The sequence below is a fragment of the Oncorhynchus gorbuscha genome, linkage group LG11, assembly GCF_021184085.1.
Source record: "Oncorhynchus gorbuscha isolate QuinsamMale2020 ecotype Even-year linkage group LG11, OgorEven_v1.0, whole genome shotgun sequence".
NCBI lineage: Eukaryota > Metazoa > Chordata > Actinopteri > Salmoniformes > Salmonidae > Oncorhynchus > Oncorhynchus gorbuscha.
The window spans coordinates 48971840-48991870 of NC_060183.1; the positions used below are offsets into that span (position 1 = coordinate 48971840).

General features: G+C 42.0%; 1 protein-coding gene across 2 annotated transcripts; it reads left to right on the forward strand.

Moving 5' to 3' along the window:
* Positions 1 to 4463: 4463 nt before the first annotated feature.
* LOC124048838 (TBC1 domain family member 10A-like) lies at positions 4464 to 18252 on the forward strand. 2 transcript variants are annotated; one of them, XM_046369957.1, is made up of 10 exons: positions 4464 to 5253; positions 13845 to 13944; positions 14259 to 14366; positions 14455 to 14561; positions 14639 to 14753; positions 14856 to 14921; positions 15513 to 15702; positions 16024 to 16178; positions 16455 to 16533; positions 17575 to 18252. In XM_046369957.1, the coding sequence occupies exons 1-10, from the start codon at positions 5051 to 5053 to the stop codon at positions 17586 to 17588; spliced, it is 1137 nt and encodes a 378-aa protein (XP_046225913.1). In that variant the 5' UTR covers positions 4464 to 5050; the 3' UTR covers positions 17589 to 18252. The 2 variants fall into 2 exon arrangements, with proteins under 2 accessions (XP_046225913.1, XP_046225912.1); XM_046369956.1 differs by having other exon boundaries at positions 16455 to 18252.
* The last annotated feature ends 1779 nt before the right edge of the window (positions 18253 to 20031 follow it).

Here is a 20031-nt window from a genome sequence, read left to right on the forward strand (position 1 = left end):
CTCAGGTGCTTTGCTGTATCATATTTGACATTGTCTGTAAGCTTGAGTTCATTTGCACACAAAAAGTCATACAATGATGGAAAGACCTGTGTGTTGTCCTTGTTAATGCAGACAGAAAAGAGCTCCAACTTCTTAATCGTAGCCTCAATTTTGTCCCGTGCGTTGAATATAGTTGCGGAAAGTCCCTGTAATCCTAGATTCAGATCATTCAGGCGAGAAAAAACATCACCCATATATAGGCCAGTCGTGTGAGAAACTCGTCGTTATGCAAGCGGTCAGACAAGTGGAAATTATGGTCATTAAAGAAAACTTAGCTTGTTTCTCAATTGAAAAAAAGTGTCAAAACTTTGCCCCTTGATAACCAGCGCACTTCTGTATGTTGTAAAAAGCATTACAAGGTTGCTGCCCATATCATTGCATAATGCAGAAAATACACTAGAGTTCAAGGGTCTTGTTTTAACAAAGTTAACCATTTTCACTGTAGTGTCCAAAACATCTTTCAAGCTGTCAGGCATTCCCTTGGCAGCAAGAGCCTCTCGTGGATGCTGCAGTGTACAGAAATGGCATTGGGAGCAACTACTTGCATACGCATTACCACTCCACTATGTCTCCCTGTCATGGCTTTTGCGCCATCAGTACAGATACAAACACATCTTGACCACCAAAGTCCATTTGATGTCACAAAGCTGTCTAGTACTTTAAAAGTATCCCCTCATGTTGTCCTGGTTCCAGAAAAGGATGTCTTCCATAATTGACCCCCCATGAACATAACAGACACATACTAGGAGCTGTGCCAACCCGCCACTCCTGTTGACTCATCCAGCTGTAAGGCATATAATTCACTGGCTTGTATGCGAAGCAGTAATTGTTTCAAAACATCTCCTGCCATGTCACTGATACATCGTGAAACAGTGTTGTTTGATGAAGATATTGTCTGTATGTGTTTTTGGGCCTTTTCCCCCAGCATTGTCCCAGCCATATCCATGGCAGCAGAAATAATTAAGTCCTCCACAATAGAATGGTGCTTGCCTGTCCTAGCCATTTGTTAGCTCACCATATAAGAGCTTCTAGCCCCTTCATATTAATGGTATCTGTTTATTTTATACATGTCTTACTACTCGAAAGTTGTCTTTATTCTCGCTCAAAAACTCCTGTAGCTTATTTTCAAATAGGCATGTTTTGTTTCTAAATGTCTGCGCAAGAGTGAAGGTTTAACGCGAGAAAGTAACGGTTAATGTGATTGGATGTTAATTATTTGACTAGGTTACCTGTATTTTACATTGTCTTGTTATTTCGCTGAACACTAGATGGTTTCATTTGATTTTTGGCAGTGAAACGAGGCTACTCAGGCGATTTTTGAAAAACTCACCCAAATGTATAGCCCCGTTGGAAAATATAAATGTACTGTTTGAAAATGTAAAAAAATAAAAATAAAATAAAAAGTTCATCACATTTTTATTTGGCGTACCCCCGACGGCATTGCACGTACCCCAGTTTTGGAATACCTGCTCTAGAGTCCTCTCTTTCTGTCTACCCCTCTCTCCCAATCATTGTCTTGCACGTCCCTTTTTATATTTCATTCAGTCTTTAATATCTTTCTCAGTTCATCGCTTTATCTTCTCTATTTTCCCACACGTTTCAGACAATATGGCATATGAGCCTTTGTGACCTTGAACAAACTCACATGCCATTGTGTCACCACCCTAACAGCCCCCTATCTGCAGGCTATGTATTGAATACAGATGCCAAACCAATTTCCATATCCACCCACATGGTGAACAATGCTAAATGTGATGTGTGTTGTGATCTGAGCTCTTCACAGACCAGTGGAGGCAGAGTGTGAAAGGACTGCCCTGAAACCACGAGACATACATGTGCTATTGTATTTGTGCCAGTGCCAGGGTGCCACACACTGGGGTCAACTCAGGGGTTTTCAGTCCTCCACACATAGGCCCACTTATACTACCAAATATAGACTGACATCTCAAATTAGAGGCAACTCAAAAGTGAGTTGTGTGTAATCATAACTGGGACAGTGTCCAGGATGATTAGTGGTGTTTCCAGCCAAACAGCCTTGAGCATTATAAGTGCTGTATTATTAGCTATTATTATTTGGCTATTTATAAGTAGGTTTATTTATGAATAAAATGCATTTTCATTATATTCTTCTATTCCTATCAGGCATTATCCAAGACAATTGTTCAAACATTAACCTTAAAGGTGTCTCCCATATTTGCGCCAGAGGGTCTTGATATGAATAAGGTTAGCTATTTGCACTTGCACAGAAGAGGTTTAATATGGTCCTCCCCAAACCCACACATTCTCTGAGGCGGTTGTGGCCCTCATGGTAGGACAACATCAAGAGGGTTAACAGCAAACAAAGTCTGTTGACAGTTTGACGGTATCCCCTACCACCTGCACCTGTCATTTTGGAAGGTTTGAGGCCAGACCCCCATTTTGAGAATCATCCATTGCGTTAAAGTGTTATCATTCCATTTCTGTGGAATCAAAACCTCATTGCATTCAAAATTCATTAGAGACACTGAAAAAGAGACATTCACTTGCATCTCATGGAGCAGTAATTTAGGACATGTTAGCTAAATGCATCGATAGGTGGCGACAAATATCAACTAACACTATTTGCTGACAATAGCCATAGACATTAAAACCAAACACCCGAGATTTATGGGCACGTTCCAGGTCATCTTTGTTGTAGTTGCGCTGCGCAGATGATCTCACGAGCCCTGGACAAGTGTTTGGCTTGTCTGGAACCACATTCATATGATATGGCTGTCATTGTAAATAATAATTTGTTCTTAACTGACTTGCCTAGTTAAATAAAGGTTAAATAAAATAAAATAAAAATATGAACACATGCACAATATGTCTATACCATATTGATGTTGTTTCCGAGAACTAAACGTATCCAATCTTTGTCATGTACATATATTTGTATATATTGAAAGAAATATAAGCGCATCATGCAACAATTTGAGTTACAGTTACAATCAGTAAATTGAAATAAATTCCTCTTGCACTAATCTATGGATTTCACATGACTGGGAATACTGATATGCATCTGTTGGTCACAGATACCTTTAGTAAGTAAGTAAGTTAGGGGTGTGGATCAGAAAACCAATCAGTATCTGGTGTGATCACCATTTTCCTCATGCAGCGCAACACTCATTTGCATAAAGTCGATCAGGCTGTTGATTGTGGCCTGTGGAATGTTGTCTCACTCCTCTTCAATGGCTGTGTGAAGTTACTGGACATTGTCGGCAACTGGAACATGCTGTCATACACGTCAATTTAGAGCATTCCAAACGTGCTCAATGTGTGACATGTCTGGTGAGTATGCAGGCCATGGAAGAACTGGGACATTTTCAGCTTCCAGGAGTTGTGTACAGATCCTTGCTACATGGGGTCATGCATTGCCATCAATAAAATGCAGTTGTGTTCGTTGTCCGTAACTTATGCCTGCCCATACCATAAGCTCACCTCCCCCATAGGGGAACTCTGTTTATAACGTTGACTTCAGCAAACTGCTCGCCCACACGACACCATACACGAGGCCAGTTGGACATACTGCCAAATACTCTTAAACAACGTTGGTTGGTGGCTTATGGTAGAGAAATTAACATTCAATTATCTGACAACAGCTCTGGTGGACTGTCCTGCAGTCAGCATTCCAATTGCACGCTCCTTCAAAACTTGAGACATCTATGGCATTGTGTTGTGTGACAAAACGGCACATTTTAGAGTGGCCTTCTATTGTCCTCAGCACAAGGTGCACCTGTGTAATGATCATGTTGTTTCATCCGCTTCTTGATATGCCACACCTGTCAGGTGGAGGAATTATCTTGGCAAGGGATAAATGCTCACTATAAGGAATGTAAACCAATTTGTGCACAACATTTTGAGATAAATAAGCTTTCTGTGCACATGGAACATTTCTGTGATCTTTTATTTCATATCATGAAACCAACACAATTTATTTTACCAGGCAAGTCAGTTAAGAACAAAGTCTTATTTTCAATGACGGCCTAGGAACAGTGGGTTAACTTGCCTGTTCAGGGGCAGAACGACAGATTTGTACCTTGTCAATTCTAGGTTTGAATTTGCAACTTTCCAGTTACTAGTCCAACACTCTAACCACTAGGCTACCCTGCCGCCACAATACATGTTGCGTTTATATTTTTGTTCAGTATATATATATATATAAACAATAACGCCTGGGTGTGATATGTGGCCAATATACCAAGGCTAAGGGCTCTTCTTATCACAAAGCCCCAATGTGCCTTATTGCTACTATAAACTGGTTGCCAGCGTAATTAGAGCAGTAAAACATTTTTTTTGTCATAGTACGCGGTCTGATATACCACGGCTGTCAGCCAATCAGCATTCAGGGCTCGAAAACCCAGTTATAAATAAACGACCTCGAACATGGTCTTTGCTGAACTGACTGTCAGCTGACGCTAGCAAGCAGTGTCTCGGTCTAATTAATCCGCGCTAGGCCTGTCAGAGTGAGTTATTGATGAGAGGTTGATGCATATTGGCTTTCAATGGTTTTATCTGGCTGACCAGTCGTTCAACAACACCATCTTGCTTGCTAGTAACGGTAGAATTAGACTGCTTTTTGTGTTGCTCTGATTTGTGTTGGTGTTGTTGACAAATAATGGCATGTTTCTCAATGCTAGCGGTTAGCTACCTTTAATGCTAACCTAGCCAGCTAGCTTCTTTAGCGGTCTATCCTGTTCATTGATTCTGACTTTCCATTTTATTTTTAGTTAACGTTAATTGTTTGGTTTGCTAACTGTAGCTAGTCAAGAGTGGTTTTTGATTCAGACTAGTTAGCTAACTATTTCGCTCTAATTTAACTCGACGATGCTATGCGGGTTACGATAGCTAAGGACATGTTGACGACCATAAAAAAAACTTAACTTCAGACAATAGCTAAGCTTTTCACTGAAATGTTTGACTTAGAATTAAATAACTGGAGGTTTACTTGACTAATGATATTAGAAGTTAAGCTAGAGAGAGGGTGGTTTAAATGGCAAGAATTAGAATTGAGCCAGGTAATGGACTTCAGTCAGCAGAGTCCATCAAAAGTTTGGGGGGCACCAGAGAAAGCCTGGCACTGACAGATGAAGGCAACTCTTTCGGCTCGGACTCAGAACTAAATGGCTATACCAGCGAGAGACAGACGGATAAATATGGATTTATTGGGGGTGCACAACAATATTCAGAACAATCGTAAGTATGACCCGTCTGTTTATAATTTTCCACCAGCAACGAAGTAGTCTAGATCTGTGGCTGATAAAATGGTCAAAGTGCATCTTCCTTCCAGATTAGGCACTCTTTTCATCTGACTAAACGCACCACTTTGTTTGTAATTTTCTAATATTCACTTCACATTTGAATCAGTAGTAGCCTGTTATTTGCGGTATAACTCCAGTGGATGCTCTCCACCAAAGACACAGAGAATGGTAGACGCTCTTATCCAGCGCTACTTACATTAGTGTGTACATATATTTTGGTACTTTTTCATAGTCTTCCACCGTGGGAATCGAACCCACAACCCTGGCGTTGCAAGCGCCATCTACCAACTAAACCCCACAGGAGGACTTGGAGGTCAACAGAAAGTTAGTCCTCTCTTGTTCTGTGTTACTCAGAAGATGTAATTTGTCAAGTGACCTGCCATATTCTGTCTAGTCCCTTACTAACCTTTAGTAACACCTGCCTTGTCCAGAATGACCCCCTACCCCACCCGTAGCAGGTTTAGTTTGCTGCTCTGTGAACCTCCTTGAGGAAGCTGTGTACAGAGTGTCTGGTCAGACAAGATGGATGAGAAAGCCTCTGTCATGTAAGTCTCTGCATCACTCAGAGTAACTGATAGAATGAGGGTTGATACACCTGGGGACTGTGGAAGAACTGCAGGTCCTTTTTCTATCTTTTCACCCTCTCAGCAGCTACTCTCCCTGGGGTCCAAACAGGCTTGAAACAGTTAATCACCACAAAACACAACCACTTGGATCATAAATAAAACAATGTATCATACAATATTACTCTAATCTTAAACATTTACAATATAGAATCCAGAATACCAGTGCATCAGGTTGTGTGTGTCCTCAGTCTGCATTGTGCCATGAGGTGTTGTTTTATCAGTTTCTTAAATGTGTTTTTACTGCTCGCTTGAATTACTTGACATGGAAGAGTTCCATGTAGTCATGGCTGTATGTAGTACTGTGAGTTTACCAGAGTCTGTTCTGGACTTGGGGACTGTGAAGAGACTCCTGGTGGCATGTCTTGTTGGGTATGTATGGGTGTTTTGATCTGTGTTAGCTGTTTGGAAAGAGCTTTCAACACCAATACCCCTCAAAGACATAGTGATGCGGTCAATTTCTCCTCTACGTTGAGCCAGGAGAGATTGCCCACATTTACATGTGCACAGTATTCTGGATAGTAGCTCAAATCCTGCCTAAAGTCTTATTTGGAGTAAGCTGTTTACATGGACCTTTTGATATCCCGCTCAGAATATCCCTGTAACCATGAATAAACAGAATACCCGACCTCTCTAATACTCTTGTGGATGAATGGAAGCAAGTCCCTGCATCAATATCAATATACCAACATCTATTGGAAAACCTTCCCAGAAGAGTGGAGGCTGTTTATAGAAGCAAAAGGGGGACCAATTCCATATTAATGCCCATGATTTAGGAATGAGATGTTCAACAAGCAGTTGTCCACCTACTTTTGGTCATGTAGTGTATCTTAAATATATGTGGGTATTTGGCAATGTTTCTTAAACTTAGATCAGACAGAACATTTTCTCAAACTAAATGTGTTGATGTTAGTTGGCGGGGATCTTTACTTCAGCAGTATTGTTTTGATGCATTTCTAATACCTTAAGACTTTTTCTCGTAGATGTTTTCGAATACCCCTTTTCCATCTGTTGCTTATTCAACATGTTTGGGATGGAAAGGGGTAGGAAATATATGCCTTCATTTCTCATACTTTTAGCTTTAATTTGACACCCAATTTGACATGCTCCTATGAACTTTACATGTTGGTGCTCATGGGTCCTTTTACATGGAAATGGCCATTCATAAACACACAGGCTTTACTCAATGCTAGTGGTAGATCATTAGTAAAAATATACAAACGTAAGGGGCCAAGACAGCTACCACGAGGTATGCAAAACTCTTCCTGGTTTATGTTAGAGGCTTTAATTATAGAACACCCTGTTTTCCTTTAGATGGGTAAACGCTCGATCCACGGTGTGTTAGATGTAAAGTCATACATTTTTTTTTTAGCAGCAGCCTATGATCAATAATGTAAATAGCTGTACTAAAGTCTAACAAAACAGCTCCTACAATCTTATCAATTTCTTTCCGCCAATCATTTGTCTTCATGCCGTACATGTTGATTGACCTTCCGTGTAAGCGTGCTGAAAGTTTACTACGGGTTGGTAGCAGGCTGATTTGGTCAGCTGTTTGAACCAGTGAAGGGTGCTGCTTTGCTATTTTTGGTTAACGGTATGACTTTCTTCCCTCCAGGCCAGAGTGCTCATACTTTTCTGTAGGCTTAGATTGAAGAGATGGCAAATGGGAGTAGCAATATAGTCCACTACCATCCTCAATCATTTTCCATCCAAGTTGTCATTACCAGTTGGTTTGTCATTATTGATGAACAATATTTTCACCTCTTCCACATTCACGTTAAGAGTTAAAAACAACAATGCTTGTCTTTCATAATCTGATCAGTAATGCATGGCTTTGAAGGTTGAGTTTGTTGGTACGTCATGCCTAAATTTGCTAATCTTGCCAATGAAAGTCATTAATGTATTTTGCAATATCAGAGGGTTTTGTGATGAATGAGTCATCTACCTCAATGAAGGATCGAGCGGACTTTGCCTTTTTGGCCAAAATGTCATTTTGACTCATCCATTATATAATTTCTCTTTAGAATAGGCATTTTCATAAATGAACTAAAATATAAATGCAATTTCAATTGTTTTACTGACGTATAGTTCAAATAAATTCATTATTCCCTAATCTATGAATTTCAAATGACTGGGCAGGGCATAGCCATGGGTGGGCCTGGTAGGGCATATAGCCATGGGAGCCAGGCCATCCAATCAGAATGATTGTATTTATTTATTTTCCCACAAGGGCTTTATTACAGACACAAATTATCCTCAGTTTCATCAGCCGTCTGGGTGGCTGGTCTCAGACGATCCTGCAGATGAAGAAGCCGGATGTGGAGAGCCTGGCGTGGTACACATTGTCTGCGGTTGTGAGACCGGTTGGATGTACTGCCAAATTCTCTAAAACAATGTTTGAGGCGCCTTATGGTAGAGAAATTAACATCAAATTCTTTGGCAACTGCTCCAGTGGACGTTCTTGCTGACAGCATGCCATTTGCACCCTCCCTCAACTTGAGACATAACATTGTTGTGTGACAACTGTACATGTTACTGTGGCCTTTTATTGTCCCTAGCACAAGGTGCACCTGTGTAATGATCATGCTGTTTAATCAGCTTCATGATATGCCACACCTTTTAGGTGGATGGATTATTTTGGCAAAGGCAAAATGCTCACGAACAGGGATGTAAACAAATTTGTGCACAATTAGATTTTTTTTTGCATAAGGAAAATATCAGGTCTTTTTATTTTAGCTTGTGAAACATGGGACTAACACTTTACATGTAGCGTTTATATTTTTGTTCAGTATAGAATTTTCATTGTTGGACATAAGACTGTAAAAATACCAAAATCAGCTCAGATTTTTGTTTTGGAAATCTGTTCCCAAGTATTCCCACGCATAATAGAGGTGATCATATACAATTGTAAGCAAGGTTTAAGATTGCAATGTTCCGATTTTTGCGGTCAAAATCTTCAAATTGTTTGTAGTTATGTTCCAACCATCCGCTCAAGAAATCGGCCCGCAGCGGAATCTAGTTGATTATCCCTGCATTAGGCTATGGAAAATTAACATGGGTCTCATCAATAATCTCTCAAGCCCATGTGCTAGTGATTAGCCAGCTATTCTTTTATGTCAAATTTGGCCAACTTGGCTCTATTTGCTAGCTAAGGTTGAACAGTTAGAAGGGTGTGTTCATAACAATTTCTGTCTCCCAACTGTTTGAAAAGCATGTTGACCTCGCCACTTTGTTCAGATGTTGAAATCAAGTGGCCTACATTATTTCTCAATGAGAAATTCCTTTCTATAATTGTTTTATACTTATTGCACATTTATAAAACAGACTGAACAGCTAGTATAACAGTCTTTGGCTAAAATGCTGCTAGCATTATGTGGTACCCTGACAAACTGAGCATTTTCCAGAATCAATGTTCATTGATACACTTGTTTTAGGTGTCTGCCCTGCTCGCAACTTGAGTAGTTGAGACATAAAAAGGGTATCGTTAGAACTTAAACTTCTCTATTATAGTCAATATGTTTTGGTGTCCATGTGACCGATTCTGTTGCACCAAACACGGAGTTGAAACATCTTGTCAGAGGGGAAGATGCGACCTCTCAACTTTGTTGGTGTGAGAGGGTCTTGGTGTGTGTAAGCGGAAGAGGTGACACGAGAGGTTTCACTCTCGCAAATTTGTTTCTCCAAAATGAAGCGTGTGTTTCTATAGGCTTATTTTGGTCCTAATCTTGTCGCCTGCCTTCCCGCCTTTGGGGCAACGACTCATTGTTAGGACGGAGATATGAGCATCTTGTCATTATACACAGATCTCTGGTATAAATCGGAAGGTAGACACTAGAGCGAAGAAGACGAGACCAAAAATACAGCATGAGAACAAGCGAACATAAGAGCTCAAAAAGAACAACCTTGATTCTTGCTATACAGGCATTTGGAATATCGCGTAAAAACATTTTGAATTGATCAAATTTATCGCCAAGCCCTAACTTATAAATTGACTTAACTCATTCTGTTAACAAATCAGTAACCGAATTACAAAAAAAATCAGTAAATCAGTCATTCCTGCAGTTGAATTTTCTACAATGGCATATCATAGTAGTCACAAACAACAGTTTAATCAACTGTTACTGTCCTCCCTTTCACTGGCGTTCTGTTATGTTCAGCGCATAACTGTTTTATTTCTGTCCGTCTGGTGGTCTAAGTGTGAGTGTTAAAACAGTTTGGACAACCCCTCGCTCTCTCTGCGTCCCCGCTTAATGTTACCTCTCCCGGCTCTTACTGACACCTACCCCTCTCTTACATTAACTGGAACTAGCATCCGAACCGACACTGGTGTCATTAGACCTTAAAGCAGTTGAAATTTGATCAGGCCACCCTAGCCTTGATTTCGACCATACACAAACCAGAATTTCTGACCTGGCCAGGCCTTGATTTGAACGTCTATAGACTGTTTAGGTCTGGAACAAATCTTAACCCATCAGATGTCTGTTTGGATAGTACAGTGTGTAGAATACTACCCATTTTTGCAAAGCAGGATATTGCATATTTCTACATTTGTGTACCTATTTATACATTGCCATAAAGCGTGACATTCAAATCCATAATTATGCATTTCTTTGTAGTACAGATCAGGGACCATGATGTAATTCTGTTACTGGGTGTAAATCCACTTGACTTTTTTTCCCAAGGTGTCATGTCATAGCGGACACCCCATTCTTTTTGCGGACCTCGTTGAATCTTAATTTGGAGCAGATATTTAGCGTTGAAGGTGAGATTATACTGAAATTTCGTTACCAAACTTTTTATCTGCACAGTTCTTCCAGTAAATGTTTTTTTTTTTTTGTAAAATGTTCAGTGTAAATTGTTAAAATGTGTCCTTTTGCGTAGAGTTGTATGGTTTGTTAAACTTTGAAATCAATGGTTTTGTTTGGCATACATTAACATTTTAAGTGAATCTGTTAACTTGAAATTGCCCATCAACACTTAGAATGGGGTAGTTTTTTTATAGACTATAATAGAGCTGGGTGCTTTGGTTTAATTCATTGGCCTCTTCTGGTGATTGTCAGCCATTTTACATTTTTTGTGACACTCTCAGCCAAGTCATTGTTGGCTGTACTGTTACACATGCAGGCGTTTAGGACAGTCCAGCAGATTATTCTCAGTGGGCCCTTTGGCCCTTTGCTGCTGTCCATCAGTTGGTAGAGCATGGCGAGTCCATGAAGACTCTGGAAGTCCTGCAGTACCTTGAATAATCAGTTCCAGACATGTCATACCATGTAGGCTAATCTACAAAAGATGTAAATGTTTTCTCCATTGTAAAAAGCAAGATCACCATACAGACTCGTAGTTTATTGTTTTCTAGTTGTTTACTGCTGCCATGGTGACTTGACAACCTTTTGTGTATTATGGCATTGTTCTTCCCTCATTTTGCTTACCAGTGTGGTATGTTAGACTGGGTACTGCTGCCTTGCAAAACAGAATCCTGGCCTGATGGGTCACCTCTTGTTCTGAACAAATGCCTTCAAACTCGTATGCTTACAGCCTATTGTGATGTGCATTTCTCTCCAGTGTTTAGGCTCCCAGTGAGTGGTTGCTGAGCAAGAGTAGGAATGGCGAGGTAACAGAACTTCCCCTTACTTCTGTTAGAATTTCCTGTTTTTGTGTGCTTTGCGGATCGTGGCAAGTGTCCCACTGTTTTGTCTGAGGATGGATTTCCTGTGAGGAGTAGGAAGAGATCAGCCGCTGCCCCGCCCCTTCCCCCAAGAGTGCCAGGATGTGATGAAGTATACCACATCCCAGCACAGTGCTTTGTTTGTATGATGTTTTGTATTTGAGTGAGTGATCAGAATAGGGTTGGGCTGATATGATTTGATTGTGATTGACACATCTATCGTGATGTGCAAGACTATGCTCTATTTGAACTTTACACATCAAAACTATGTAGTTTAATCAGTTAGGCTCTATCAAGATGTTGAAAATGAAGTCTAAATTAACCAAGCCTTCTGTTTTTTTGCCACACAGTGAATATTTCATGAGAATCTGACTAATATTGTAAATGAGCACAAAATGCAGTCTGGAATGATTTGGTCGTTAACGCCGCAAATTATTTTATCGGATATCGTAACATTTGGAGTGACATATTGCACAACCCTAGCTCAGAATGATCATCTTTGGACTACACCTGTCCCTGTTTACCTAGTCTCCATTTCTGAGATCAACCTTGACCCGGGATACGTGTAATATGAAAGTCTTCACTAATCCAGCAAGGTTAATGCTAATCACTCTGCTTAGCCCTGTGCTAGCTGCTATTTCTCCACCTTGTAAAGCAATTGCTTGTGAGGCACTGCTGTGTACACCGCATGAGTGACCACTTCTGCTTTGTGGTTTTAGGTCTAGTATCTCATGTGATCTGATCTGGCCTGCTGGACGGAAAGAGAATGTAGGCCTAAGTGTTCAGCCCATTTGGTTGGATGTAGACTAATGACTGCAAGGCCGTCCCTAAAAGGAAATAAAACAAATGTAAACATAAAGCAGACTCGTCAGAGCCTTTTTAGGCTAAGAGCTTGTTAGTTTTAGCCTGTCCAATCTGTCATGTGTTATTGTTAAGTCTGCTACAGAACCCACAACAAAGAGGCTTATCTGGCTGTTCGGTCCTGCTCCATTGGAAGGGAAGGACATGTTGTCCTTCGCCTAATGCTGTTATGGTTACCACAGTTGCCACTACCTTGACCACAGTTGCTACCACTGTGACAGAACGTGTGTGTGTGTCTCAAATCAATTCCATTTAAGGGGCATTATTGGCATGGAAACATATGTTTACATTGCCAAAGCAAGTGAAATAGATAAACAATAAATGAACAGTCCACATTACACACACAAAATGTCCAAAAGAATAAAGACATTTCAAATGTCATTATGTCTATGTACGATGTAGTAATGTGCAAATATTTTAAGTACAAAAGGGAACATAAATAAACCTAAATATAGGTTCTATTTAAAATGGTGTTCACTGTTTGCCCTTTTCTTGTGGCAACAGGCCATACATCTTGCTGCTGAGATTGTACACTGGTATTTCACCCAATAGGTATGGGAGTTTATCAAAATGTGACACTTCACAAGGCTATGCTCACTGAGTCTGTACATGGTCAAAGATTTCCTTTAATTTTAGGTCAGTCAGTGGTCAGGTATTCTGCCACTATGTACTCTCTGTTTAGGGCCAAATAGCATTCTAGTTTGTGCAGTTCTGTCAATTATTTCCAATGTGTCAAGTAATGATCGTTTTGTCATGATTTGGTTGAGTCTAATTGTGTTGCTGTTCTGTCTCTCTCATTCATGTAGCCCTACAACAGACAACCTAGTTTCATTCATTCCAGAGAAAAGTCTTATGCTTAATTAATGAGTGCAAAAAAATCTGTCATGGTGGTTTTCACCCCTCTGCATCCACCTTGGTAATTTGACCACAGTTAGTCCAGTGTACTGGGTGTGTCAGTCAGCTGGTTACAATAAAGATGCTCTTCCTCTGAGCGACTCACACACGCAGCCTCTTTAGGGCCCCTTTGAACCACCCTCTCCTACCAAGGGAAGGAGCCCAAGCCCAGCAGTCCTCCAGAACCATGTCAGATTTCTCTTTTTTTAAATCTGGAGACTCAACAATGGCAGCTATTGTCCTTGTCTCATCTTTTTCTATTCTGGTTTCAATGGACACTACGATCATATGGCTCCAGTTTTCTAGTCGAAAGAGAGCACGCTCCTCTGGCGAATGATTTTCGGAAGCTACAGGTAGCAGCTTCCTGTGAGGGATGGGTCTTCCTCCTTCCCTGACTCGCCTCATTTCGTTGGTGTCTGCATCGTGTTTTAGACACTGGTGTGTAGCTGTAGCCTAACACTCTCTTTCCCCTGACTCCCACAGAGCTGAAGACATCCCTCCTGAAGTGCTGAGACAGAGAGAGGCCAAATGGCTGGACATGCTCAACAACTGGGACAAATGGATGGCCAAGAGACACAAGAAGGTCAGTAAGTCCAACATCTGCTGCTCAACACCGGCTGATAGGCTACCGAAAGCCCGATGCTGACCATAACCGCTTTCTTTATCGAAAGCATGTTAACCTTGCAAGCTGTCATGTGTCACCCTTTCTCTTATTGAGTAACTGTTATGCAGTAAGCACCAGAAAATATGTAAGGAAAGTAATTGAACACATACTTGAACAATCTACCCCCCTTGCCTGATATTGAATGTATTCCACTGAATGAATTCCCATGATTTTTAATCTCACTGTACATGATTGAGTGCTACTGTCACAGCCACTAAATCCCTGCCCCCCAGATGAAGCTGCGCTGTCAGAAGGGCATCCCCCCCTCGCTGCGAGGCCGGGCGTGGCTCTACCTGTCAGGAGGAAAGGTGAAGAGGGAGCAAAACAAGGGCAAGTTTGAGGTCGGTCACTAACCACCATCGCTACACACAAATTCATACAGTCTTGTACTTTTTCGCATGTGTATTCAGCTAACTGTGGTTTTTAAAGGAGCTGGACAGGCAGGCAGGAGACCCTAAGTGGGTGGATGTGATCGAGAAGGACCTCCACAGACAGTTCCCCTTCCATGAGATGTTTGTGGCGAGAGGAGGCCATGGGTGAGTATCTCATTTGATGTGGACCAATGGCTATTTCTCAGTACGTTTGTTTTTTTGTAACCCAAAATCGTGTGCAGGCAGCAGGACCTGTACCGTGTCCTCAAAGCCTACACACTGCACCGGCCTGAAGAGGGTTACTGCCAAGCTCAAGCTCCCATCGCTGCTGTGCTGCTAATGCACATGCCTGCTGAGGTCAGTCCACGCATACCATCCCTGAATATGCAAAAAACATTTGAATAGTCTGTTACTCACACCACAGCTGTGCTGAATTCATGTTTGTGCTTTATTTAACAGGATGCATTCTGGGGTCTGGTGCAGATTTGTGAGAAGTACCTTCCTGGATACTACAGTGTAGGGCTGGTAAGACTGACCACAGGTGTACCACACTGATACGCTAACATTTATTTACGCTAACACAAGGAACCAAGGTCACATGATGATGAGAATCTGCAGTTTGTTGGTTGTGACAGGGAGGGTTTTATATTGGGGTTTAAAGATCAGGCTTACCGCGTGCAGTTCGTTGGGTTTTCCCAAGGGCAGAGCTAGAGAGTAACTCAGAAGAGCTTACCTATCACTAAAATACAGTTAAACATTAATTCAGCATGTTTATCATTGTCTGGAACTTCCGTGTCTTGCAAAAGAAAAGCTGTACAATGTTAGGTGACAGTCATGTTGAATGCAGGTATCATATTACTGGGCAAGCTCTTTAGCTGGCATGTGCTGCTGTCATTACATGTCCTGTAGTCTGATGTCTGTGACCAGCTAATAACAAATGGCCCTGAGTGAGCGGGTGACCAGGCAATGTTGACCGGTTAATGAAACTGTTACATTTTTTAAAAAGGAAGGAGTCTGTTCTCTCTCCCCCTCACCCCTCTTTGCCTCTCAACCCCTCCATTTGTCTTTCTCCCCCCATCTCTCCATTCTGATGGGGGTTCCTGTGTGCTCCTGAAGGAGGCGATCCAGCTGGATGGGGAGATCCTGTTTGCTTTGCTGAAGCGGGTTTCTCCTCTGGCCCACCGCCACCTGAAGAAGCACAAACTGGACCCCATCCTGTACATGACTGAGTGGTTCATGTGTGCCTTCTCCAGAACCCTGCCCTGGGCCTCTGTGCTACGTGTCTGGGACATGTTCCTTTGTGAGGGTGAGACGCAGAATGTCTTAACAGGGTCTTTGTAGTGCAATATGTCTAATGCATGTGGCTATGAGACATGTATGACATTGGTAACGTGCAATGCATGTCATGCTGATTCCACACAGTAAACACTTACATTTTGTCCACATGAGAGCATTCTCTGAGAGGCACGCTCTTTAGACAGACTGACATGGACACACACCCCCAGCATACTCATAATCACCTACATTATAGACACATTCAAACATACAATAAAACACACAAATATGTCATACAAGACTCAGGACACTGCGACTTCATCTGTTTGTCTGGTGTTGTCCGGTCGTCCAGGAGTGAAGATCATCTTCCGGGTGGGCCTGGTGCTGTTAAAGTGCATGCTGGGCTCTCAGGACAAGCTGAAGACTTGTCAGGGACAGTACGAGACCATGGAGCTGCTCAAGACCATAGACACACGCTACATGCTGGAAGGATTCCTAGTGCGGGAGGTAGTGATGCGCAACCAACATCCACAGCCAGACTTCTAGAAACATCCATACTGGAAAATGTGTCATGGTTTTTAGCCACTTTGAAAATTGCTGACATGAATGCAAGGACTCTCATGGCTGTTAAGGGCTATGGTGTAAACTGAAAAGACCCTGCTGCCACCTAGTGGTACTTTAATAAAACTATGATATTAGTCATGATTTCTGCTACCTTATCAAGCAAGCTGATAAGAGTTTAAGACTGCTAGGTTAACCACTGCCGCTTATGCTCTGTCCCAGATTATAGAGCTGCCGTTGTCAGAGCGGGACGTTGAGAAGGAGCACCTGGCCCAGCTGCGGCGCTGGAAGGAGACCCGGGGTGAGTTGCACTGCAAGTCACCTCCCAGAATGCACGGCGCCAAGGCTATCATGGCCGCCGAACCACCCAGTCGCCAAGACCTGCGCCAGAACCCCACCATCATAGTCGAGTCATCCCTGGCAACCAATAAGAATGTGGAAGGCCAGGAGGAGGACAAGGCGAGGATAAAGACCAAAGAGCAGAAGAATGGAAAGAACGGCACCCCGGTGACATCCAACCCTGAACCCTGCGACACTTCTACCAAGCCCACCCCACCCCTCAAAGACCCACCCTTGCAGGGCTCCAATCAGAGCCTGATTAGCACAGAACATGACACCTACCTGTAGCAGATGGAAAGAGCTTGGACCAGCTGGGGATTACAAAACCTGTTTACTGCTCACGGACTCCAGATCTCCAGTATACCCTTAACCTCGGACCCCTTCCCACTCCCATCTTCTTGACTGACTCTTTCAATAATAGCCAAATGCGTCTATAGCAAAACACTCCATAAGAATGGAAGCCTCTGGTGTATCTTCCATATTGCCCTGGGTGCTACAACAAGTGTAGACTGTTGTTTTTTACACATGTATGGGGGGTGTCAATTTAATCATCAGTTGGAAGAGTGCAGCACTTCGTTCAGTGGACCATACGGATATACAGGCACTTTGGCTGAAGGTAGATTGTATAGCCTGCTGCTGAAATCAATCACGTCAGTTTATCTCAATCTTTTCTTATTTAAGTATTTTAGGCTGATTTCAAGATCAGGTGACATAACTATGAAGTCTGTTTAGGCAGGAGTCCTGGCCCTGTCCCAGCTGATCCGGGGTCATTACTGGATGCTTGAGCACTACGCCTGTTTGTCACTTAATATGTACTGTAGTATAAGACACTACATTGCCAACACACACCAATCCTGCATTGTTAGATTAACAGGAAATGTCAATAGTTAAATTGTAAGCACAATAGAATATAGTTCGAATACCCTAGGTTGCCAACATATTGTATAAAGATAAACGCTATTGTCATTCACTCATTGGTGCGTCTTTTTCTCTCTGGTTGTAGTTGATGAACACTAGAGGGCTCTGTGGGTCCATTGTTCAGCCCTGACCAATGAAGGACTTGAACGACAGGCTCAAGGAGAAACCAATCATCTGTATCATTTATAGTTTCTAATGAAGTTAATTAACATTTGCTGGACAATTCCTGTCACTAGACCAACAATTTGATGAGGTACCATGTTTATGTGTTGTAAGAGCCATGTTGTCTAAATCATTCCTTTAGTGTGTATGATTCTGTGCAGGTCTCCAGGAAACAGTCCGTGTAGTTATGTAGTGGGAGAAAGCCAAACGATGGAACGCTCATGTCATACTCAGCCATGTTGATTCTGCTTTGTCGATAAAATGTGCTTACGTATACTCGTTTTATTATATCTGTGCATAATTGTTTTATGTGATCGTCAATATTACGCACGGGTGTGTTAGTCAAATATTTGCCTTTAGATTAGAACTGCAGAAGTTATTTTCTGAAGGGACTGTTTCATATCAAGTAAAATATACATTAAAAAAATATTGAACTTATGTATGGTAAAAGGATTTCTGTAAATTGCTATGGATTTTCACACTTGCACATAGTTTAGAACTTCACATACTATAGATTTATATTTGTCTAAGATGAAGCACCTTGTTCCTGGTCAAGTCCTTTAAGAATAAAATGTACATTTTGTTTGTCTTCTGTAAAGTTGCCCGTGTTTACATTGTGTGACGTCTGTCCATGTAAACTCTAAATGTGTGGCAACCAACACTGACACCACTAATGTATTAGGTGTCTGTTGCACTTTTCATAATCGAAATCTCAAAACACTTCGTAAGCAAAAGACACAAGCTATATCATGACAGGTCAACCAATAGATGCCAAGTCTTTGACAGCTGCATCCTCTGCAGATAGAGGGTCAGTTCATGGCTTGAGTGGAGGAAACTGGTCAGGGGATGGCGATCTTGTAGAGTGCAAGTCTGGGAACCAGCCTGAGTCATATAGCCACTGGGCTTCTCTTCCACTCTGTGAAACACCCACTTAAGTGATGCCTCAGCAGCTCTGGGTGCCAGAACTCACCACACCAAGTTCAGGATAGTAGCCAGTAGTCCTCTATATGAGCCCTCTGCCTCCACTGTATTCCTCCATCTCCCATTCTATTCCACTCCTCACATGTTCTCAAAAGAACGAACTGGCAACCAGGTGAAATTAGAAAGCTATACGTGAGCTGTGGAGAGACAGCAGTTTTTCATTTACTTGTGTATACAATAGGGGGTGCCATTGCGCTTTGAACCGGAAACTAGCATGCGTCCAATCCTATTGAAATGTGCTAATCGTTGATCCTGGGACATGTTTTTTTACACCCACGTTAAGTGTGGATGGATCTTTTCCAGCTTGGACCACATTTGGGAATAGTGGATAGGCTACTAATGGTGAAGCAGTTAGAAAATGAAGCACCCTGGGGGCCATTTGGGAGATTCTCTGTTGCTGGAACTTAATCTGTAAACATTTCAAATTGTGGCCACCTACGTGTTAGGCCTTGTGTTGGTCTCATTGTAAGTATTACTCAGATCAGAATCCGAATAGTCTAGCTATCAACTTTCCACATGGCCACGGGTGATTACATAGTAAAAGCACTCCTTTCCCCCTTTTTGTTTGCTTATGAAACTACATCTCCCTGTATCTACTTGCTGTATCTATACCAAACCAATCACGTTTACATGAATACAATTCAATACACTTGGACTAATCTGTTTTGTCTGTCTCATTTGATATAGTGGGATATTTGGTGCAAACGAGAGTGATGGCAAAACCGAAAGGCCAGAGAGGACTGGACAGAGGGTAATGTGATCTCCATATACTGCCCCAGTCCCCCACCCTCCCACACACACACATTAGCCACTTCCTTGGACACCTGTTTCTCTAGGTCTTTCAGCTCTGAGCGGTATTTGCATCTCAAAGACTGCGGAATCCCACAACACGTCTTGCGTTAATGGATGTGCAGAGCCTGTAAAATGTGCAGCAGCACAACAATAAGGACAGCCTTCTCCCTCACTCTGTTGCATTTATCTAGACCAGGGTTTCCCAAGCTCGATCCTGAGGCCACCCCTGGGTGAACATTTAGTTTTTTTGCCTTAGCTCTACACATCTGATTCAAATAACTCCTCAAACATTGATTATTTGAATAACCCGGGGGTGCCCCAGGACCAAGTTTGGGAAACCCTGATCTAGACGGTCCTTGTGATCAGAAAAGCCATTTTCTCGCTCTTTCCCTTCAACATAATTTACATCGAAACATCCTGAAATATTCTTTGACTTTTTGATGCGGCTGTCTCACTGCCATAGATACTGTAACTTAAGGTAACAGACCTGAGATGTCTGCTCTTCATTTTGTGGTGTGTCCTCTCCATACACTTCCTATCCTTTGTAACGGAATACATTTTAGGGCCTCTGTGGATAGCCTCTTCCGTGGAGATGAAGATTTATTTA

Bases quoted from the DNA above. Each gene is read 5' to 3' on its own strand.
- LOC124048838 (XM_046369956.1), top strand. From the start codon at position 5,051: ATGGCAAGAATTAGAATTGAGCCAGGTAATGGACTTCAGTCAGCAGAG. The intron at 5,254-13,844 runs GTAAGTATGACC...TGACTCCCACAG, and splicing joins CAACAATATTCAGAACAATC to AGCTGAAGACATCCCTCCTG. The intron at 14,922-15,512 runs GTAAGACTGACC...GTGCTCCTGAAG, and splicing joins GATACTACAGTGTAGGGCTG to GAGGCGATCCAGCTGGATGG.